The following is a 23,160-nucleotide window of genomic DNA, read 5'->3' as shown; positions in this document are numbered from 1 at the left end:
AAAGATGTTATTAATAAGCCATATGGAGGGTTGGAGAGACAGCTTAGTGGTTAAGGCACTTGCCTGCGAAGCCTGAAGACTCAGGTTTGATTTCCCAGAACTGATGTGCTACAGTCAGGTTCACATTACTGGTAGAAATCACCCAACCAAGAGCAGCTTGTGGAGAAAAAGAGGTTTACTTTGGCTTACAGGCTCAAGAGGGAAGCTCCACGATGGCAGGGGAAAACAATGGCATGAGCAGAGGGTGGACATCACCCCCTGACCAACATAAGGTGGACAATAGCAATGGGAGAGTGTGCCAAACACTGGCAAGGGGACACTGACTATAATAACCATAAACCTGCCCCCAACAATACACCCTCTCCAGGAGGCGTTAATTCCTAAATCTCCATCAGCTGGGAACCCAGCATTCCAAACACCTAAATTTATGGGGGACACCTGAATCAAACCACCACATTCTGCCCCTGGCCCCCATAAACTGACAGCCATATATGATGTAAAATGCAATGCATTCACCCAACTTTAAAAGTCCCCAAAGTTGTTTTTTAATCAATAAAAATTATGTTCATACACCTCCATAGTCCAAGATCTTTTAACTGACCCATAATACCAATAAATAAATAAATAACCTTAAAAAACCCATAATGGCACAGAATAAACATTCACACTGCAAAAGATGTCACTGGACATAGCAAAGAAATATTCAACGAATACAAGATTTAAACAGGGCAAACACCAAACTCTAGCTTCAAGTCCAACAACTCTAGTCAGTGACAAATCGCCAAGTCCGATAATTCTAACCAGCAACAAGTCTCTGGAGTTCCAATTCCACCCCTCCAGCTAGGCTACTCACAGTCCTGGAAAACTTCATCTGGGGCCAGCAGCTCTCCTTGGCAGCCATCTCGTGGTCCTGGCATCTCCACTGGGTTTCCACTGCAATCCACAGTTCATCCTCCTGGCCCCATAGAGTCTCCATGCAGGCATCCAGCAAACCTGCTTCACACTGCCCATGGCCATTTCCAAAACAGAAGACCATGTTGCAGACTCAATGACCCTCTTTCCAGTATTTCTTATACTCCACAATAACAGGTAGGGTGCCAATTTGTTAATCCAGAGGGGAATAAAGCAGACTTTGAAGAATAACAGGATACTCCTTGAGCACTCAGGCCCCTTCCAAAGAGTCTTCATTCTTCCTGTTGCCCCAACACAGGTCATCTTGCCCAATATCAATGGTTGTAATCTCTCAAACAATTTGCAGGTGAGTGGGCAGCAGCTTAGGCCTAAAGATTTCATTTTTTTTTTCTGTGCTATATCCCTCTGCTCACACCAGTCCATCTCTATGCAGTGCAACCCTGCACAACTTCTCAGGACACGGGCATAACAGCAAGTTTCTCACACAAACTGCTTCTAGCCCGGTCCAGACAAAGCTCTTTCTTACCCTCATAAGCCAAACCTCACAGTCCATAGTTCTTACTGCATTCAGGCCCTTAAACTCTGACCAGAATAGTCCATCAAGCTGTACTTACAGCACTGCAAGGCATCTCTTAGGCCAAGGTTTCAAATTCTTCCACATTCCTCTTGAAAATCAGCTCCAAGAGGGCAAAACCACACAGTCAGGTGTCTAGCAGCAACCCCACTCCTTGGTACCACTTTACTGTTGTAGTCAGGTTCGCATTGCTGGTAGAAATCACCCAACTAAGAGCAGCTTGTGGGGAAAAAGAGGTTTATTTTGGCTAACAGTCTTGAGGGGAAGCTCCACGATGGCAGGGGAAAATGATGGCATGAGCAGAGGATGGACATCACCCCTTGGCCAACATAATGTGTACAATAGCAACAGGAGAGCATGCCAAACATTGGCAAGGGGAAACTGACTATAATACCCATAATCCTGCCCCCAACAATACACTGCCTCCAGGCGAGATTAATTCCCAACTCTCCATCAGCTGGGAATCTAGCATTCAGAACACCTAAGTTTATGAGGGACACCTGAATCAAACTACCATACCATATAAGCCAGATGCACAATGTGATGCATGTGTCTAGAGTTCGTTTGCAGTGGCTATAGTCCCTGGTGCACCCATATTCTGTCTCTCTTTCTCTCTTCTATGGTAAATAATTAAAAATAAAATATTTGCCGGGCGTGGTGGCGCACGTCTTTAATCCCAGCACTCGGGAGGCAGAGGTAAGAGGATCTCCGAGAGTTTGAGGCCACCCTGAGACTACATAGTGAATTCCAGGTCAGCCTGAGCCAGAGTGAGACCCTACCTCGAAAAACAAAAAATAAATTAATTAATTAAATAAAATAAATTAAAAAAATAAAATATTTTTTTAATTAGTCATATGGAAACCTACTTTTTCACTAGCTCAGTAATATCTATGTTAAACAAGAGAGAGTTTGGACAGATGTACCCTGTGGGGGTGGAGAATGCTGTGCCCAAAAGCCAGAGATTGTTACAAGAAATTTTCAGGGCTGGCAAGATGGCTTAGCAGTTAGGGCACTTGCCTACAAAGCCAAGGAACCCAGGTTCAATTCCCCAGAACCCAAATAAGCCAGATGCACCAGATGGTGCATGCGTCTAGAGTTTGTTTGCAGTGGCTGGAAGCCCTGGTATGCCCATTCTCCACACTCACTCTCTCTCTCCTCTCTCTCTCTCCCCCTCTTTCTCTCTCCCTCTGGAACAAATAAATAACAATAAAATGTAAAACAGAAAAAAAAGAAAATTTCAGTACCAGGGTGAGGTACTTTTCAGTGAGTTATGGGTCACGGAGGTCCCTGATACCTACAGTGGATGATGCTACCTACATGAGGTCTGTAGAATAGAAGGGGACAGAAGATGACATCAAAATAGAAGAGAGACTGGTTGGAAAGAAGGGGTGTGGTGGGGGACACTGAAGAGGGGAGGGAAGGGAAGCGGGAGGGTATTGAGATCGCTCTGTATTATCTATATGTATGGAGGTTGTCAATAAAAAGGTTTTTAAAGTATTTGTTTATTTGAAAAAGAGAGAGAACGTGAGAATAGGCACACTAGAGTCTCTTGCCACTGCAAACAAACTCCAGACACATGCGCCACTTTGTGCTTCTGGCTTTGTGTGAGTACTAGGGAGTTGAATCTGGGCTTTCAAGCTTTGCAAGCAAGCGCCTGTAACTGCTGAGCAGTCTTTCCCCCTGTAAAAGTTTTTGTTTGTTTGTTTTGCTGTATTTTGTTTGTTTGTTTGTTTTGCTTTTTTTCAAGGTAGGATCTCACTGTAGCACAAGCTGACCTGGAATTCATTCTGTGGACCCAGGCTGGCCTTGAACTCCTACCTCTACCTCCTGAGAGCTGTGATTAAAGGCATGCTCCAGCACACTTGGTTGGTTTTGTTTGTTTTAAAGAAAAAGCCCTGGGGATGGAAGGTGGTGCTGGCTGCAGAACAATGTGAATGTACTTGATGCCCCATGACTATGCATTTGAAGATGGTTAAAGAGCTGGATGTGGTGGCTCCTGCCTCCAGCACTCAGGAGGCAGGAAGACTTTGGGTTCAAGCCCAGCCTGGACTACATACTGATACTGTGTCCAAAAAAAGAGGAACTGGAGCTGGGAGTGGTGGTGCATGCCTTTAATCCCAATACTCAGGAAGCAGGCGTAGGAGGATCTCCATGAGTTTGAAGCCACCCTCAAGCTACATAGTGAATTCCAGGTCAGCCTGGGCTAGAGTGAGACCCTACCTGGAAAAACTACAAAATAATAAAATAAAAGGGAATGGAGAGATGGCTTAGCAGTTAAGGCACTGGACTGTGAAATCTAAGGACCCAAGTTCGATTTCCTAGAACCCATGTAAGCCAGATGCACACAGTGGCACATGTGTCTGGAGTTTGTTTGTAGTGGCTAGAGGCCCAGGTGGTGCATTCTCTCTGCATGTCACTTTCTCTTTCTCTGTAATAAGTAAAAAACCATAATTAAAAAAATAATCGAGTTTAGGTATAGTTTACACAATGATACAAAATTACTGGTGGTAGAGCTAATGTCAGGTACATTTGGGGTGAGAACTAGGGCACAGGAAGCACATGACCCCAGAGGGCGTTAATGCTGAACTGGTGTCAGGGCTGTGACAGAAAACACACACACACACACACACACACACGCACGCACACACACACACACACACACACGCACGCACGCACGCGCACGCACGCACGCACACACACACACACACACACACACACACGCACACACACACACACGCACACACGCTCAGCGCACGTCTAGACCCCGAGCTGCCCTGAGCCCCCAGGGTAGGTTACAGCCTCTCACTTCCGCTGTGGAACGATTGTGGACTCGGGTGGAGCCCTGGGTTCCCGCCCTTCTCTCGAGCTTCGGTCTCCCCGTGCGTGCTGCGCTTCGGGTCCCTGGACGGCCCCAGGCTTGCTGACCACCCCCAACGTGCCGGTTCTCCTTGGACTCCAGCCCGCTGCCCCGCCCCAGTGGCTGCTTCCGGTGTTTTTGCCTTCTTCCTCTCCTTCCTTTTCTGGGTGGCATCGGGGTGACCAGTGTAGAAATAAACAAGCTGCTCTCTTACCCACAGGTCCACGTGGACTGTGACCCGGGTCATTGGAGCTGATGCTCCGGGGCAGGAGCAGTCGTGTGTGTGTGTGTGTGTGTGTGTGTGTGTGTGTGTCTCTCTCTCTGTCTGTCTGTCTGTCTCACTCTCCCTCTCTCTCTCTCCCTCTCTCTCTCTCTCTCTCTCTCTCTGCAGAGCGTGCCCTGGGCTGGGGTGGCTCTCATCCTGGGAAGCCTCCGGCTCATGAAAGGAAGGGACTCACCTGAGCTGGGGCTCATGTTCCTGTTCCCACCGAGATGCCCTTTCCTTCTCGATAAGCAGGAAGTTCCCTTTGCGTTTTGTAAGATTTAATAGTTGGGCCTGGAAATGTATCTGCAGCATGCCTGTTACCCTGAAGCTTTCCTGGACTTAGCTACTTAGTAATGCTTGCTTTCCCTCAGAGGTAGCTCCTCTCTGGAATTTTGTGGTTTTCATTTTCTTTCAAAGTTCTTGATGCCTATTACCCTGCACCTTCCACATACATGTGACACTTTAACTTCATAGTGGGCAGGGAAATTAAAATGAAAGCCTCAGTGGGTGTTAGCTTTACGTTGCCAGGATGAACCTCTAATCCGGGCACAAATTATGGGAGGGATGGATTTGTTTTATTTATTTGTTCTGTTTTTACTTGATTTCTTGAAGCTTACAGATCCAGGGGAAGTTCCATAATGGCAAAGGAGCTGGCCCCCTTTCAGAGGTCCGAGCAGAGAGAAAGCCCACCACCAAGCACAGAGCGAGCACACTCCCGGAACCCCAGGCGGAGCTCAGGCACTCTGCAGACCTTTGACTGGAATTCCAGATCTGCCCCTCACTTTAGGGCTGGACCCCAGGATCCGCCCACAGTGACACCTCCAGCCCACAGGAGGATTGTGAGTTTAAGGCTAGCCTGAACTGCTTACTGAGACCCTGTTTCCAAAAAAAATTTTTAAAGTAAGTATATTAGTCACTTGTTTTTGTTTTGTGTTTTTTCTTAGGCAGTATTAGCCTAAGTACTCTAGCCCAGGCTGACCTGGAACTCACTATGTAGCTCCAGGCTGGCCTCAAACTCACAGTGATCCTCCTACCTCTTCCTCCCAAATGCTGGGATTAAAGCGTGCATCACCATGCCTGGCTATTAAGTTACTGTTATTGTGACAGTGACCTGACAGAAATAACTTGAGGGACAAAGGATCTGTTTCCCAGTTTGAGTCCATACTGCTTGGCTCCGTTGATTCTGGCCCTAGAGAGACAGAATGTCATGGTGGCAGAGGCACATGAAAGAGGAAACGGTTGACCTCATGGTGGACAGGAAGCAGAGAGAGAGAGAGAGAGAGAGAGAGAGAGAGAGAGAGAGAGAGAGAGAGAGGGAGAGAGAGAGAGAGAGGGAGAGAGAGGGAGGATGAGGGCCAGGCACAACTTTCAAAGGCACACCCCCAGTGACCTGCTTTCTCCAGCCAGGCCCACTTCCTAAAGTTTCCAGAACCTCCCAAAAAATAGCACCAGTAGTCAGAGCAGAGAGTTCGAGACATTGAGCCTCTAGGGCACATTCCATATACAAACCCTAAGGGTAAATTCCATATAAGGACTTCTGGTTATGTTAAAGAAGTTGCCTTTTAAGTTGCTGAGAACTTACATGTTGATGGTGTCCGACGTCATCTTTCAGCGCTCTGCAGTCATATACTGAACCACTAAGCTGTACCACCCCGCTCACCTCCCCTGTCATCCATCAAGTGTGTGTTATCTATCTAGACGATTATACACACACACACACACACACACACACACACACACACACACACACACACATATATTTTTTTCTCCTTAAATCTGTCAAATATGTTTTTAGTTTGGGCTTCTTCAACATCAGAGCCTAGAACCGGGGCTTAGGCAGTTTATCTGGGGGGATTCCAGGAAGCGGTGAGTTACCAGCCTGGGAGGAGGTGCCCTCCAGAGCTGCTTGCGGGAGTGTCAGCCCCGAGCTCCCCTCTTCCCAAACCAGAGTATAAAAACAGGTTCCAGATTTGTTCCTCCCCACCTCCCTCAGCTGGGCGTGGTGGCACATTTGGCTTATGTGGGTCGTGGGGAATCGAGCCAGGGTCCTTTGGCTTTGCAGGCAAATGCCTTAACCACTAAGCCATCCCTTTAGCCCTGTTATTGTATTCTTAATCAACTTAAGCCTCTAACAATCCCTGGTGAAAGTTACATCTAAATGCTAGACTTGTATGCTTTCCCACTGGACAAATCTGCCATTCGTTTTAATTTATACCACCTAAATTTCTATGCTTATATGTTGCTCTGATCTCATATTATTTCCTGGTAGATAAAATCTATATGGTTAGATATTGTTCTGATTTCATATCATTTCCTGCTAGATAAAACCTCACTTGTTTAATAGGGAAACTTATTCTAACAGACAAAATCAAGCCTAATCATATAAAGTCCATAGTTCCTATAGTTACAGAAACTGAGGGGAAAAAATAAGCCTTTCCACTTTGACACCCTTTCACTGATTCTTCTAGACCTCTGAAACCTCTAGCCTGCACCAAGTAAGCAAAGAATTTTTATTTAACTACTAGTCTCTTCACTTCAGTTAACTCTCCTTAACCCAAGTTAATGGCTTCTTCATTGTTCCTTGTTTCCTTACTTCCACCTGCTACTTTCAACCTCAGATACAATTTTTGTCCGATGTGTTACCTGTAAATGTCATGTCACACACACAGACGTAACAATCAGATCATAAGGGCTGGTAGACTTAGTAGGATCCACAGAGTATCTCCTTAGTGGCTCTGGTAAGGGTCATTCTCCTGAAGCTGCCTCCACGCCTGTCCAGCCTCACCTCATCGACCCCAGGAGGAAACTTCCTAGCTGCTTGGGACATCAGCAACTGTCTCGTACAAAGTACAACAGGATTCTTGACAAAAAGGGGGAACAAAAACTGACGTTCTTAATGACCACACCTGTGCTACTAGAATGCCAACTGTGGCAGTTGTGCAGAGTTAAGTGTTGCCCACCCAGAGAAAATCATCTTGGGCTGTATTAGTCCCATGGAATAAATAGCTTGCTGTGTATCTCTATGGCCAGCCAAGACACTCGTTGTTGCTCTGAGTTACAATTTTGAATCCCCCCGCCCAGCACCCTCATGTGGTGTTAAGATACTGTGGGCCCAAAAGAAATTGTCTTCATGGTTCTCTAACTTCTTCTTTAAAAAATTTATTTATTTATTTATTTGAGAAAGAGAGAGAGAATGGGTGCACTGGGGTCTCTATCCTCTGCAAACAAACTGCAGCTATATGTGTCACTTTGTGTGTCTGGCTTTACGTGGGTACTAGACAATCAAACCTGGGCCATCAGGCTTTGCAGGCACGTGCCTCAACTGCTGCACCAGTTCTCCAGCCTGGTTTTCTCAATTCGGAGCTTCACACAGGGCCTCTCCAAGGGCTCTTGTCTCCTCTCTGGGTGAGGCCTGCATCCTAGGGACCTAACATCCCCACACATCTGGGAGGCAGAGGCTGATCAATGGGTCCTAAAGCATCGCATGTGACTGTGAGGCAGAAGTCAAAATGAGACTTTGGATAAGCTTAAGATGAGGGGACACAGGCAGCTGAGGTAAGTGGCGTGAAGCAATTGCTATCTGTATAGCTGAAGGGAAAGGAAGCAGACTCTACGCCACACAGACCACCATGTCATTTCCCAACATAATGCATTTGCGTGTGGTCTTCTAGTCTGATGTCTTTTTTTTTTTTTTTTTTTTTTTGAGATGGGTCTCACTCACAGCCCAGACTGGGATCCAACTTGTGATCCTCCTGCAGGAGCCACCCCCATGCTGGGATTGCAGACATGTACCACCATGATCAGCTTTTAATGCCTTACATATCTTTTAAAAATAATTAAAAATGTTTTTAATATTTTTACTTATGATGAAAGAAAGAGAGAGAATGAATGGGTGTGCCGGGGCCTCTTGCCACTGCAAATAAACTCCAAGTGCACCCACCATTTTGTGCAGCTGGCTTTACATGGGCACAGGAGAACTGAACCTGGGCCAAGCCAGGAGAGCAGGCTTTGCAAGTAAGGGCCTTGGGCTGCTGAGCCTTCTCCCCAGCTTTGTCTTACATATCCTACACAGTGCCAGCTTTGATTTGTTAGTGTTTTCTTTATAGTTGTTGAAGTCTCAGTCAGGAGTGAGGCTGGCCTTTCCTTTTCCATCCCATGTTTGTCGTGTTGGGGGACACTGACCATGGAGCTAGCTAGTGTTGCTGCTTTTCCGTCCTCTGAAAGAGTTTTCATGAAGTTACACTTACCGCTCCTTCTGGATGTGGCATTTTCTTTGTGCCAAGATTTTATTTTATTTACTTTTTTTTTTTTGAGGTTTAGCAAGATTTTATTAGATCAAGAGAAGGAACCACAGAGAGCTCCCGCCATGTGGACAGCAGGAGTGGGTAGAAGGAACTCGCGTGGGAAGAGATCAGACAGTAAGGTCCCCTCCCCCCATCCCAGCAGGACTTGGCCAGTCAGGCCTCAGGAAGGATGAACAGCTAAGAAGAGCTGTGTGAAGTCTTCAAAATCTTACCAACTCAAAGTCTTGAAGAACTATAGAACCATTCAGGATTTTCATTATTTCTGCTTATATCTGAAAACTTATATTTTCCAAGATCTACTTTGTTCCATATTTTATGGCATTTATTTATTGTTTATAGTCTTTATTATTATTATTGTTATTATTTTATTTTATTTTATTTTTTGGTTTTTCTAGGCAGTGTCTCACTCTAGCCCAGGCTGACCTGGAATTCACCATGTAGTCTCAGGGTGGCCTCGAACTCATGGCAATCCTCCTACCTCTGCCTCCCTAGTGCTGGGGTTAAAGGCGTGCACCACCATGCCTGGCTATAGTCTTTATTTTTAGTTTTTGTTATTTTAAGGTTTTTATTTTTTATATTTCATTTATTTACTTGAGAGAGAGAGGGAGAGAGGCAGATAGATGGGGTGGGGAGGGAGAGAATGGGCATGCCAGGGCTTTTAGCCACTGCAAATAAACTCCAGATACATGTGCCACCTTGCACATCTGCTTTTATGTGGATACTGGGGAATTGAGCCAGGGTCCTTTGACTTTGCTGGCAAGAGCCTCAACTGCTAACTCCAGCTCTTAAGGATTTTTTTTTTTTTTTTTTTTTAAGGTAGTGTCTCACTCTAGCCCAGACTGACCTGGAATTCACTATGTAGTCTCAGGGTGACCTTGAACTCATGGCGATCCTCCTACTTCTGCCTCCTGAGTGCTGGCATTAAAGGCACGTGCCCCCATGCCTGGCTCCTTAAAGGTCTTTTGAGAGTAGCCCGGATTGATTTTAAACTCATGATCACCCTGCCTCAGCCTCCCCAAGTGCTAGAATTACTATCATGAGCCACCAAGTCTGGCTTATTGTTATTTATTTATTTTTTAAAAAGATTTAGGTAGACTTCAGGGCTGGAGAGATGGCTTAGAGGTTAAGGCGCTTGCCTGAAAAGTCAAAGGACCCAGGTTTGATTCCCAAGTACCCACATAAAGCCAGATTCACTAGGTGGCACATGCGTCTGGAGTTCATTTGCTGTGGCTGCAGGCCCTGGCGCACCCACTTCCTCCCCCGCCCTTATCTCTTTATTTCTCTCTCAAATAAATAAATAAAATATTTTTAAAAATATTTATGTTGACTTTATTAATTAAGAGAAGAGAAAAGATCGCCCCTGCCATGTGGAAGGCAGGAGAGGATGGGTACCCTTGTGGGAGTAAGGGTCTCCCCATCTCAGTTCAACAGGACCAAAATGAGGGGGGCTTACCAGAGCAGAGACCTGGAAATTTAGGAAAGATGAAAAGCCAAAAAGAGACTTTTTTTTTTTCTGATTTTTCAAGGTAGGGTCTCACTCTAGCCTAGGCTGAAGAGACTTATTTTTACTTTTAATGGTGTTAAGATATGCATAGAATGTATCATCCATGTTTTATACACACAGTTGAGTAAAGTTTGCTCGTCTTGTTTTGCAACTAATCTCTGGAAATCTCAGTCTTACAAAACTGAAACTACCCATAAGGCAACAGCTCTCGTTGCCTTTCCCAGCTCCTGGCAACCACCGCTCTTCTACTTTCTGTTTCTACAAATTTCTGTGTTCCTCTTTTCAGAATTGTGCTTATGTTTCCCGAGTTATTCCTAGTAACTGTTATTTATGCCTTCTTCTTTTGTTTATACAAAGCTACAAAGAGTGTACCAGAGACTTGCCCAGAAATTTCCTTTGGCCTTCTGCTGCCTTGCAGTTTCCTCCTAAGGGTCTCTGGGGAAATCCCCTAACACTCCTTCCCTTGTCCCTGCAATGCTGGGCTCGGTCAGCTACTACAGCTGGCTCTCACCCACAGGATCTGTCCTGTGTATGTGACCTTCCTCAAGTCTCTGAGCCTCTGTGTCTCCATCTATGAGTATAATAACAGCACTTGGCCTATAGAGTCAGGGGATTCGTTAGTTAATGTTTGAAAAGTGGTTAGGAAAGTGACCATAGATTATCCAGTGACAAACTTCTCAGAATTTACCCCCTTATTTCTGGGCCTGGTGGTGTATAGGCCTGTAACCCCAGATACTAAGGAGGCTGAGATGGTAGGGATCCCAAGTCCAAGACTTGCCTGGACGAGCTACAAAATGAGTTCAAAACCAGCCTGGGCAACAGAGGGAGACCTTGTCCCAAAATAAGAAGTAAAAAGAGGGCTGGAGGGCTGGAGAGATTGCTCAGTAGTTAAGGCATTTGCTTGCAAAGCCTGAAGACCCAGATTTGATTCCCCAAGACCCACATAAGCCAGATGCACAAGGTGGCACATGCATCTGGAGTTTGTTGCAGTGGCTGGAGGCCCTGGCCCACCCATTCTTTCTCTCCTTCTCTCTCTAAAAAACGTAAGTAAATAAATAAAATATTTTTCTTTTTAAAATATATTTTTATTTTTATTTATTTATTTACAAGCAGAGAGAGGAAGAGTTAGAGAGAAAAGAGACAGACAAAGAGAGAATGGGAGCACCAGGGCCTATAGCCGTAGCAAATGACTCCAGATGCATGCACCCCTTGTGCATCTGGCTTATGTGGGTCCTGGGGAATAAAACCTGGGTCCTTTGGCTTTGCAGGCAAACGCCTTAACCACTAAGCCATCTCTCCAGCCCCCCAAATAAAATATTTTTAAAAAGAGGGCTGGGAATATAGCCCAGTGGCAGAGCAGTGGCTTAGCAAGCATGAAGTGATAAATTCACCCCATCCTCTCTTCTTCCTGGTATCATTCATTCCAAAGCCCAGCAGCCTCAAGCAGGGACTTCCTTGCATCTGGGCTGATGATATCTGTGCTGGATGACTGGATCAACAGTAACTGCCGTGGGCCTCAGCAGTGAGGGAGGGGCAGGGCCTCCTGGTGTCCTCCTGACTCATGAAAAGAGCCCAAGCCGGGCCTTTGAGCCCATCACTTGGGAGGCAGAGAGGTAAGAGGATCACTGTGAGTTCGAGGCCACCCTGAGACTATATAGTGAATTCCAGTTTAGCCTGCTCTAGAGTGAAACCCTGCCTCGACAATCCCCCCCCCAAAAAAAACTGGAAAAGAGCTGAGCCTGAGCCCCCCAAAATCTAAGGATTCCCTTTGCATAGGCTCCTTCTGATGTTCCCCTGAGAAAGCAAGGAGGCCTCTCTTGCTCTGTCTGGTCCCCAGGAATCTGAGATACAATTGGAAGAGTTGGCTAGATAGTAAACAAAAGTCTCATGCAAAGGTCCTTCTGTCTGTTAAAGCGCCTGTTCCCGGGCTGGAGAGATGGCTTAGTGGTCAAGGTGCTTGCCTACAAAACCAAAGGGATCCCGGTTCAATTCTCCATGACCCACGTAAGCCAGATGTACAAGGGGGCACATGCATCTGGAGTTCATTTGCAGTGGCTGGAGGCCCTGGCATGCCCATTCTCTCTCTCTGCCTCTTTCTCCTTCTCAAAAAAGTAAATTATATATAATATATATATATATATATACATACATATATATATATATATATTTTTTTTTTTTTAAAGCTCCTGTTCCCACCTGCGCACTGCTTCTGGGGCTGGGGAGACCGCCCAGCGGGTAGCAGTGCTTGCTGTGCAAGCATGAGGGCCCGTGTCCAATTCACGGCACTCACGTAAAAGGCTGAGCATGGCCACACACCTTTAACCCCAGCCCTGAGGAGGACAGAGTCAGGAATGCCACCGGGGCTCCCTGCTCAGCCAGTTTACCAAAAGTAGAAAAATAAGCTCCCGGTTCAATGAGAGACTGTCTGAAGGACCGATACGGGAGGACTCCTAGCATCCTCCTCTGGCCTCCGCGTGCACGCTCATGCGGCATGGGGGTGTGCATTTGCATGAGCGTGTGTGCACCTGTGTACACACACACCAAAAGATGGAGGAAGAGGAGGAGCACTAGAAGCTTCTCTAGGAGCCCTCAGGTCCTAGGCCTCCCAAGCCAGGGCCCTGCATGGAGGGCAGATGGGCAGGAGGACACTAACAAGTAGGCCCAGAAGAGGACCTGAGGTTTGGGGAAAGGCTACAGCCAGAGTGCTCCCTGCTCGCCCGGGCCTGGGCCAGGGACGCTGCTGCTGGCTACCTGCTCCAAGGCTCCGGGCTGCGTGAGCTTTCCATCAGCTGAGCAGGACTAGGTAGGACATTAATGTGTGTGCAGATACGTGCTGGGACATTATCGGGACCTCACACTCCTGCCCGGTTTCCTCGGAGAAGCCCAAGGTCTCTGTGCCTTGGCTGTGAGTGTGCCCGGACTGGATATCCTCTTCCAAGAGATGACTCTAACGGAGTGTCCTGTGAGATCTGGGGTTCCCCAGACCTGACCCTTGGAGGCCTCATTCTGTCCGGTGAACACAGCCCACAGAGATGGGTCCTACGTGCACACACATACTGCTTGCCCACATCTACACTTCCACGCACAGGCCGGCCGGAGCTCAGGCCGCAAGGGACCACAAGGTTATGGCCCTGCTTATCATCTGCTTCCCAGCTTCCTTTGCCTGGATTCTTGAGGCCCTGAGGGCCTGGGAGCTGGTCTGTGCACGTGGCTTCCTGACCCCAGATAATGAGAGGAAATGCAGTCATAGGCCCAGGGAAGGCTACGGGATTTTCAGACCGCAGCTACAGCCGCCACTCCCTGACCCGTGCTGTCCATCGGGTCCATTTCTCTCTAGGCAACAGCCTTCAGCTGACACCCCCAGAGCCTGCGGACCCCCCGTCTGAGATGTCTTCTTTTGGCTGCTGGGGTCTACCTGCAGCCCTTCTCGCCCTGCTCTGCTGCCCAGGTGAGCCAGGCATCCAGCGGTCCTACCCCGGGCCCCGCCCAGGCTGGGGGTGTGGCCCCGCTCCTAGGCTGCAGGTGGAAGAGGGGAGGGTGATGTCTTGGCCCTGCGCTTGAGACTTTGAGTACAGATACTGCCCCAGCAAGGGCACAAGGAGGCTGTGTCAGCCCGCTTCAATCCTCTTGACCTTGGGCAGTGGAAGGGCGCCTGGTCTTTTGGACACCCTTTGGAAGGGACCCTGTGGCTCCGAGTGTGCGGCTGTGGCCGCTGCGAAAGCTGAATGGTGGACAGTGGATGGTTAGGAGGAGCCTCAGGAAGTGGGGGGATGCTGGGGTCCGAGGGAAGATGAGGAGCTACGCCCAGCCTGTCATGGAAAGGGCCTAGTGGACAGCAGGGGGCAGCAGAGGACGCTGAGTTCTTTAGGCCAACAAAGTGAAAATGAAACCCCATTCAGGGGGTCAAGGGGACTGACTGCAAAGGATACCACCACGTGCGGATCGCCCTTTGCCTTGGGCTGCCTGCAGATGCGTTCAAGCATAATTTCACCAAGCACTAAAGGCCCTGGGGAAAGGGATGCCAGCCTACTTGACAGACGAAGAAACTGAGGCTTTGAGAGAGAATGCACCTGTCCCGTTTGCCTAGCCAACACGTGATGAGACTCTTGCTCTCTACCTTCAAAACCCCTCTCCCCACCATTTTATTACATGCTAACTAGCTGAGGGCTGAGTGGGCCATGTGGGAGCACAGGACACAGACAGGGGCCAGCTGGCCAGGACCCATCACCTTCCTGGTCCTCACAGAGTGGGAGTGGGCACTGAGGACTCCATCTTAACACAGTGTGCACCACCTGAATGTCTAGCTCACTAGGAGCTTTGTGGCCAGCACAAAGGGAAACATTTGAAACCCAGGCCCCACCTTCTAGAAGCTCCAAAATGTCTCTAGGGAAACATCAACACTAATACAAGTTATCCGTGGTGTTCCATTACTTTTCTGGCCTCTTCTCCAAGCCCTCCTCTTCCTGGCTGGGCTCTGACCATCTGGGTCACCCTGTTGTCTTAAGAGAGCATGCTCACAATGGAGGGTCTTTGTTCTGGTGGTCTCTTCGTCTGGAACATCTTCCCCCAGCATGTCCAAGGCTCAGCCCAAATGTAACTGTTATTGAACCCTCTCAGGGCCAGAGAGATGGCTCAGCGGTTAAAGTGCTTGCCTGCAAAGCCTCAGGACCTGAGTTTAATTCCCCAGTACCCACACTAAGCGAGATGCACAAGGTGACACATGAGTCTGGAGTTTGTTTGCAGTGGCTAGAGTGTGTGTGCGCCCATTTTTTCTCTCTTTCTGCCTTTTTCTCTCAAATACACACACACACACACACACACACACACACACACACACACACACGCACACACACAGGTTTTTCGAGATAGGGTCTTGCTGCATGTAGCCCAGGCTGACCTGGATTCACTATGTAGTTTCAGGGTGGTCTCGAACACATGGTAATTCTCCTACCTCTGTCTCCCAAGTACTGGGATTAAAGGTATGTGCCACCACACTTGGTTTACTTTAAATATTTATTTATTTGTTTATTTGAGAGGGAGAGAGGGAAAGGGAAAGAGAGAGAGAAATAAATGTGTGCCCCAGAACCTCTAGCCACCACAAACAAATTCCAGATGCATTTAGGTGGTTACTAGGGAATTGAACCCGGGTCCTTTGGCTTTTCTGGAAAGCACCTTAACCACTAAGCCACGTCTCCAACCCTAATTAAAAATTTTTTTAAAAAATAAGGGCTTGAGAGATGGTTTAGCAGTTAAGCACTTGTTTGTGAAGCCTAAGAACCCCGGTTCGAGGCTCGATTCCCCAGAATCCATGTAAGCCAGATGCACAAAGTGGCCCATGCATCTGGAATTTGTTTGCAGTGGCTGGAGGCCCTGGCTTTCCCATTCTCTCTCTCTCTCTTTCTGCCCCTTTCTCTGTTTGTCACTCTCAAATAAATTTAAAACAAAATTAAGAGAAGAAAAGAAAGCCTCCCACCTCCACTCCCTTTCCCTGGCACCGTGTGCCTCTGCCAGAGCAGGGCATGGTTTGCTTGCTCACTGCCATGTCTCCCCAGCCTCACACAGTGCTAAGCATCTAACAGTTACTTGAAAAAAATGATTATGGAAGGATTAGAAACAGAAAAGGATGGAGAGGGGAAATGATTTAAAAAAGGGGGGAAGGGCAAGGAAAGAAAAGGAAGAGAGGGAAGAGAGAGAAGAGAGGGAAGAAAAGAAAAAGGGCTGAAGCCAGGGCCACAGCTCAGAGCTTACCTCCATTCTCAATGGCCTTCATGGCAGAGGGGACACTGGGCGGAAGTTTGAGGGAGTAGAAGATGAGTTTAAGAAGACTGATCTGGATCTCACTGACAGGAGGAGGAAGGAGTGCCAGAGTCAGGGATTGGCTGCTGGGAGGCAGCCTCTAGTGTTTAGTCACATGGCCACAGGCCCTAATACATGGAAAAGAACAGAGGGATCCATCTGTGGTCTTTCTTCTTGGATCCTTAGATCTTTTTATTTCTTTTTTATTTATTACAGACAGGGAAGAAGGGAGGGTGAGAATGGATGCCCCAGTGCCTCTAGCAAACCAACTCCAGATGTATGTGCCCCCATGTGCTTATGGCTCACGTGGATTCTGGGGAATCGAACCTGGGACCTTAGGCTTTGCAGGCAATTTCCTTAACCACTAAACAATCTCTCCAGCTCCAAGGGTCCTTGGTCTTTGTTCCTGAGTGCTGGTGGCACCCAGCTCCATCAATAGGCAACAGGGGCACCCACTGCCATATGGTCTTCGGTCTTCCAGGGTCTGGAGAGGAGACATTCGAGGTGCACATATGGCCGGAGAAGCTGGCAGTAGAGACCAGAGGGTCTGTTGAAGTCAACTGCAGTACCAGCTGCGCCAAGCCGGAGAAGATTGGCCTGGAGACTCCCCTGAATAAGACCCTGCTGAAGTATGACCCACAGAATCAGTGGGCGCAGTTCCTGGTCTCAAACTTCTCCCAGGACACCGTCCTGCTTTGCCACTTCACCTGCAACGGCAAGCAGCTGTTGAAAAGCCTCAGAGTCAGCGTGTACCGTGAGTGCCGCCCGCGGGGCAGAGCCTGTGTCCGCGAATGGTCCCGAGGCGGCGCAGTATTACCACCTCCCCGGGCTCAGAATGGGCCCACACCCTTGGTTGTAGTCCTTGAGCCTACAGGCATTTCAGGATCAGACGCCAGGGTTTCGAGTCTCATTGGAAGGAGGACAGGCTAGTCTAGATCTAAAAGTCAGTTCCCAATGCAGGGTCTCTCCAGTGAGAACCCAGCTTGGCCACCAGAGCACCCACACCCATGGCAAGCAATGGAAGAACATCGGGAGAGCTGGCATACTCCCAGACTCCCGTACTTCATGGGGAGAAGGTGGAGGTGTCACATGGCCTGGTGTTCTTATCTTTACCTAGGGGTCTAGGGCAAATGTGTAACCATTTCTCTCTCTATCTTGCACACACACACACACACACACTTGCTAGGATAAGCCAGGATTCTCTCAACATCTCAGTTTCAGGCATATCACTGGTGCCCTACCCATCCCTGACTTTATTGGATCCAAACACATCCAAAACCTGGGTGAAATCCCAGCACTCAGGAGGTAAAGGTAGGAGGATCACCGTGACTTCAAGGCCACCCTGAGACTACATAGTGAATTCCAGGTCAGGCTGGGCTAGAGTGAGACCCTACCTCGAAAAACTAAAAAAAAAAAAAATCCACCCTGGGGTAAAGCGGGGTTGAGTAGAGATAAGGTATTCTATATTCATTCATTCATTTATTTCATTCATTCATTCATTTGAGAGAGAGAGAGGCAGGTAGGGAGAAAGAGAACGGGCACACTAGGGCCTCCAGCCCCTGCAAATGAACTCCAGATGCATCTTGTGCAACTGGCTTACGTGGGTCCTGGGGTATTGAACTGGAGTCCTTAGGCTTCACAGGCAAACACCTTAACTGCTAAGCCATTTCCTCAGCCCAAGGTATCCTATTTTAAAAGAGAACCCAGGTGCCACCACAGTCCCTGTTCAGTAGGTAAAGAATCTCTTTGGTCATGAAGCTGACCCTGGAGAAACAAGGCAAGTCTGGCTCCAGCCCCTGCCTCCTAAGTGAGGGACTTCATAGCAGTTCCTCACATGCCCACATCTAATGAACGGTCCCTTCCAAGTCTCTTGCAACATAATTATACAACTGTTTAATGCAAAATTTGCGTTTAGTTTTGAGGGAGATAGACCCCAGATTTTTTTGTATCTTTCCAGTTGGCTGTACACGTTCTGGGTCTTCTCTTTATATAGACACCTGACCATCTGCGTCTTATCTGCACATCGCGTCCACAAAACCAACACCAAGCACATCTTTCATTCTGAAGAGCTTCTTTCTTCCTCTTCTTACAATGGGCAGGCCAGTTCCCAGTCCTCTTCCTCTCCCACAAGTCCTGGTAGGAACTGGAACATTAGGAGAGGCGCCAGGAGATAAGCCCTGGCCAGGTGGGGCCTACAGGGACACACCTCCATCCTGAGCAGATTTCCTTCTTTTGTCGCCTGCAGAGCTCCCAACGCAGGTCATATTGAAGCTGCAGCCCCCACGGGTGGTTGTGGGTAAACCCTTCACCATCGAGTGCACAGTGCCAGACGTAAAGCCCCTTGAGAGCCTCACCCTCACCCTGCTCCGTGGGAAGGAGACCCTGCAAAATCAGACCTTTGGGGGTGCAGCCTTGGCCCCACAAGATGCCACCACCACTCTCAACAGCACAGCCTCCACCGAAGATCGCCTCCTCAGCTTCTCCTGCCAGGCTGAGCTGGACCTGCGACCTCACGGCGGGTACATCATTCGCAGCATCTCAGAGCCCCAGATCCTCGAAGTCTATGGTGAGTGGACTCCATTGGGTAGAGAGGGAAAGAGGTCGAATTCCCCTTTCGCTCCTTGGGGGAAGAAAATCCAGGAGCCCCATTTTTAGGTGGTTGGGGCACACACTTAGTCCTGAGGGCTCCTTTTCCTACCCTCTTCCCTAGTTCTTTCTCCAGCCCGGACCCCAACTCTTCCCATTGTCAAGGCAGCAAAACTAGGTGTTTGGCTGTTACTGAGCTGTGAGGTCTTGACCAAGGCAATGTGTCCTCTCTCTGGCCGCAACTCTTCCCTACACTGAGAAGTCTGGCTGACCCGATCCTTGGGCCCAGAGCGCTTCTCTTCTGCAACTCTGGCTGGGAAGCCTGTCACCAGGGAGTTTGCTTGAAACTTCCTCAGCGCTGCTGATGGAGGGACATGGCCCAGGCCATGGCGTGTGCCACACGCTGGGTCCAGGAGTTGCTGGTAGGAGAATGTCTGCCCTGCCTGGTGACGTGGAGCCTGGGTTATCTTGCTCTTAGATGTCACTCTGAGACAGTCACCTTATGCCACTGTCTTCTGGAACTATGGTAACTACAGAATAGATGAGAGGACAGGGAGAGATGGGTGGACAATTGGGAGCCATGGCACCTGAAAGCTTCTAAGACCATTGTCCCTTCCATCTTCCCCAGGGCTCCCTGGGCAGGACAGCCAGATGGTCATCCTCATCACGGTTGTGTCCGTACTGCTCTTCTTGTTTGTGACATCTGTCCTGCTCTGCTTTGTCTTTGGTCAGCACTGGCACAGGACTCGGACGGGCACCTACAGGGTGCTAGCTGCCTGGAGGAGGCTTCCCCGGGCCTTCCGGACACATCCTGCATGAGCCACATGGCCAGCAGCCTGGTGGCTGCTGAAACTCGACTTGGCTTGTCAGGGTGTAGTCCAGCCCTGGCCGAGGGACTGTGATAGCAGTACAAGGCTCTGGGGACATTTCCTTTTTTAGCCTGAACACAAATATATGAATTTAACCTTGTGTCCTTCATGTCTGCTCCTGGGATAACAGTGTCTCCCTCAGCTCCTCTCACCTGCTCATTTCCAGGGCTTTCCAGAATCTTTGCAGCCAAGTCCCAGACATCCATCTTCACCATTAGGAGCAATGATGCCTACTGAGGACTTGGATGACCGAGGATACTCTAGTCCCAGCTGCCCTTGGGACCTCAGGCATTCTAGATTGGAGCAGGACATAGCCCTGACTCTCCTGTCTGCTCACAGGGTCAACCTCATGAGGCAAAGAAGGGTCCAGAGGAACGGACTCAGCTGTAGGGCTCTCCCCAGTCAGACGTCTCCTCTGCCATTCTGCTCTCAGGGGGACTTAAGGAGCTGGGAGACAATCATGCTCCTCTGCTTCTGTCCCACTGTCAGGCCAAAAGATCATGACGAAGCCGTCCCCATCCCAGAGAGAGGAGTGGCAGAGACACACTAGGGCTCCAGCTCCAAGGCCTCGCTCTCGTGTGAGTAGGAAACAGTGGAGCCGAGTTGGGCTTAATGGCTTTCTGGGCCCTGGTGGGGCTTGAAGGAGCTCTTCACACGGAGATCGGGCTAGCTCGAGATTGCAGTGGGATGGGAAGGGTCTTATCCCCAGCGTAGAGGGTCTCATCGGGAAAAAGGGAGAAAGTCGGGCTCCAGGGTGGGTGCAGAGTCAGTTGACAGTAGAGTGGGCGGCGGGCACGCCAGGGCCATTGGCAGTCCTGCATCGAAGCCGGCAGGTCCCTGTGAATGTCTGTGCTCATGGTAGGCTCTCGGCATCATAGTAGTCTAGAGAGACAGCACCCGTATGTCACGCCTCCTTCCTGGATTGGTGGACCCCAAGGGAAAGCAAGGGAGGGGGACGGGCCAGTGCCTGCAACAGTGATCGGCAGGAGCCCCACTTCTGCCACCCTGACCTCCAGACTCTCCCAGGCCTGGCCCTCTTGCCTGCCCACCTCGCCCTTTACCTGAAGCTGGGGGTATGTCTGCACCCACGGTCTCGGTGGCACTGGGGGGTGGGGGTGGGGGCACAGCTCTCCTGAGATGAGGGAGAGACAAGAAAGACTCCTTCATGGGTCCAGAGTGACCTCTGAGAGTTTTACCCCCCACCCCACAAGCCCGATTTTTCAGCCTAGCCCCACTTACACCTCCCTTTGCTGGGAGGCAGGACGCTGGTGCTGGATCCTGGGTGGACCCTGCCAGTGGGACGGGCACAGGGGGGCCGGGAGGAAAGGGGCTGGCCACGGTTGCAGGGAGCTCAGAGGGGCCACCAGAGGGGGTAAGTAGTGATGGTGGAACACCACAGGCCCTTCCTCCTGCACGTCCATCACCTCCAGCTGCTCCTGTTGGCTGTCCAGGTAGCCCTGGCGATTGTGCAAAAGGAACAGGGTGGAGGTGGCGCAGGCTTTCTCCCCGCACCCGCTCTGCCACCCCCTACATCATGTTCTACATAGATGCATCAACACCATGGCTACCGTCCAGTGAGCGTCCCCTGCACGCAAGCAAGGCACGCTGGAGACATTTACTCCTTATCCTGTGCTGGGAGAACCCAGGGTCCAAAAAGTTAAACAACTTATCCAGGGCCCCCAGTTAATAAGAGGCGAGGTCAGGGACCGGAATAAACCCAGTGACTCCAAAGTTGGGGCTGGGAATCTACGGCGCTGCCTCTAGGGCTCCTCAGTGAGGTGGGGTGTTCATCCCAGAGCCCCCCTGACAGGCCTGGAGGTGAGGGGTAGCAGCAGTTCTGTAGGTCTTCACCTGACAGATTCACCTGACCAGCCTCTTTTACCTTTCCTGGCCACCCGGAGTTCCGGCTCCATGCAGGCCTCACTTCCCCCTGACTTCTCACACCCCGCACACAACCCACACCAGAGTTAAGATCCTACCAAGGTCAGTTCCTACGGCCACTTGACATGATCCAAGGACCCTTCCTCCTCTCCTATGAGGTGTGCATCCAGCTGGGTATCTCCTATGTGCCTGTGACAGCCCACGTGGCCTTATAGTCACCCTCATCCACTTGTTTTGACAGATACCAGTTAAGCCCTTAAAAAATGTTAAGCACCGGGCCACAGTAGTGTCTGCTCACTTGAGGCTCAAAGTGTGCAGGTGGGTGGTGAGGTGAGAGGTGAGTTGAGGGACGTTACCCAGGGGAGCCTCTTTGAAGACAAAACCTGAGTGGGTGTCAGGATTTTACCACTGTACTACCATCACCATGGAGGCGGACACCCGGCTTTGACACATAATAGTTGCCAAAGGGACCCAGCCAGAGAAGTGTGAACTGGCTTCCTTCCTGGGGTGAACCACAGATGAATTGATCTCCACCCTGCCGCCCCGCTCCCCGCACCTGCAGGCTGGGCCACTGGGGTTCTGAGCCCAGCGCGCTCTGCAAGCTGGGCCACTCCGGCTCTGGGTTCAGCGCTCCGGCCGTCAGACGACTCAGCAGAAGCTGGTGCATTTGGACGTTGTGCAGCAGCATCAGGTCCATCAAGTCTAAGGACAAAAGTTTCAGCAGCGCCCCCACCCCCGCCCCGTGGGCCTCCAAACTGTCCCTTCCTTCCTTCCTTCCCGGAGCCCAGACTCCAGGGCCTCCATTCCCACGCAACCAAGGCGCGGAAGTAATGGGGCGGGCAGCATGCAGCACAGGCACCCCAAGTGTGCACAGCACAGGGGAGATTGGAGAGTAACTCCCCCTACCACCACCACCAGAACCTTACCTTCCTTCACGCGGCTGGGCTGCGGAGCCGGGGGTGGGACGGACCAAGAGAGAGGCTGCAGGATGGTCACCCAGGGCTGGGGGGGGGGGGTTGTGCAGGAAGAGTTAGCCAGACCAGGTAGGAGAGGGATGGGGCACACCACGGAGCCTCCAAACTTCCTTCCCGGTTCTTCTGATCTCCCAAGCCTGCCCTCTCCCTACCCAGTTTCCCGGTCTCTTCTTCCCTGTTTGGGACCTCTCTCTCCTCGCTCTCACCCCAACTGCCCTCCGGAATCCAGTCCCCTCCCCTCCTCCCCCAGGCAGGCTCCGCTGCCGGGCTCAGCCTTCACCGTCCGGGTTTCACTCTGTGGTGGGGTGCCATTCCAGCTCCTGCTGACGCCGGAGGCCATGGCCCAGATCTGCTGGTCAGGATTACCTGGACAGGGTTACCTTGGAAACACCAGGGACGCTGAGCGAAAGAGAAAGAAAAAGCTCCTCCCCGGGGTGGGCGGGGCCGTCCCTCCCCCCAGTCAGTCACTGAGCATCCCTCCTTTTTTCTACTGGGGCCTAAGAGGTCCTCCAGGAACCTGAGGTCCGACTGTCCACTGGAGGTCCGCCCTCAAGACCCTTGCTGAGTCAGTCTTGGGCGTCCCTGTACAAGGCACCTCAGTGCTGGGGCTGGAGGTGGAAGAGGGGGTGTGTTTGGTT

At 50.1% G+C, this 23,160-nt stretch overlaps 2 protein-coding genes across 4 annotated transcripts; one reads left to right on the top strand and one right to left on the bottom strand.

The window, feature by feature from the left end:
- Positions 1-13,688: 13,688 nt before the first annotated feature.
- Icam2 (intercellular adhesion molecule 2) lies at positions 13,689-19,767 on the top strand. 2 transcript variants are annotated; one of them, XM_045159697.1, is made up of 4 exons: positions 13,689-13,864; positions 16,694-16,966; positions 18,458-18,778; positions 19,531-19,767. In XM_045159697.1, exons 1-4 carry the CDS (start codon positions 13,804-13,806, stop codon positions 19,698-19,700), a joined length of 825 nt encoding a protein of 274 aa, XP_045015632.1. In that variant the 5' UTR covers positions 13,689-13,803; the 3' UTR covers positions 19,701-19,767. The 2 variants fall into 2 exon arrangements, with proteins under 2 accessions (XP_045015632.1, XP_004655694.1); XM_004655637.2 differs by having other exon boundaries at positions 19,427-19,767.
- Positions 17,779-22,923, bottom strand: Prr29 (proline rich 29). 2 transcript variants are annotated; one of them, XM_045159698.1, is made up of 6 exons: positions 22,803-22,923; positions 22,475-22,550; positions 22,105-22,250; positions 20,907-21,124; positions 20,729-20,799; positions 17,779-20,549 (listed from the first exon to the last, which is right to left on the bottom strand). In XM_045159698.1, the coding sequence occupies exons 1-6, from the start codon at positions 22,860-22,862 to the stop codon at positions 20,521-20,523; spliced, it is 600 nt and encodes a 199-aa protein (XP_045015633.1). In that variant the 5' UTR covers positions 22,863-22,923; the 3' UTR covers positions 17,779-20,520. The 2 variants fall into 2 exon arrangements, with proteins under 2 accessions (XP_045015633.1, XP_045015634.1); XM_045159699.1 differs by lacking the exon at positions 20,907-21,124 and having other exon boundaries at positions 20,507-20,549.
- Positions 22,924-23,160: the final 237 nt, after the last annotated feature.

The sequence above is a fragment of the Jaculus jaculus genome, chromosome 9 (genome assembly GCF_020740685.1).
Source record: "Jaculus jaculus isolate mJacJac1 chromosome 9, mJacJac1.mat.Y.cur, whole genome shotgun sequence".
Taxonomy (NCBI): Eukaryota; Metazoa; Chordata; class Mammalia; order Rodentia; family Dipodidae; genus Jaculus; species Jaculus jaculus.
This window is presented reverse-complemented; position numbering and strand designations above follow the sequence as displayed.

Excerpts from the sequence above, each read along its gene's own strand:
- Icam2 (XM_004655637.2), top strand. The coding sequence starts at position 13,804 with ATGTCTTCTTTTGGCTGCTGGGGTCTACCTGCAGCCCTTCTCGCCCTG. Across the intron at positions 13,865-16,693 it reads CGCCCTGCTCTGCTGCCCAG|GGTCTGGAGAGGAGACATTC; the intron begins GTGAGCCAGGCA and ends TCGGTCTTCCAG. Across the intron at positions 18,779-19,426 it reads CCAGATCCTCGAAGTCTATG|GGCTCCCTGGGCAGGACAGC; the intron begins GTGAGTGGACTC and ends CATCTTCCCCAG.
- Prr29 (XM_045159698.1), bottom strand. The coding sequence starts at position 22,862 with ATGGCCTCCGGCGTCAGCAGGAGCTGGAATGGCACCCCACCACAGAGT. Across the intron at positions 22,551-22,802 it reads CACAGAGTGAAACCCGGACG|CCCTGGGTGACCATCCTGCA; the intron begins GTGAAGGCTGAG and ends CCCCCCCCCCAG. Across the intron at positions 20,550-20,728 it reads AGACATACCCCCAGCTTCAG|ACTACTATGATGCCGAGAGC; the intron begins GTAAAGGGCGAG and ends CTGTCTCTCTAG.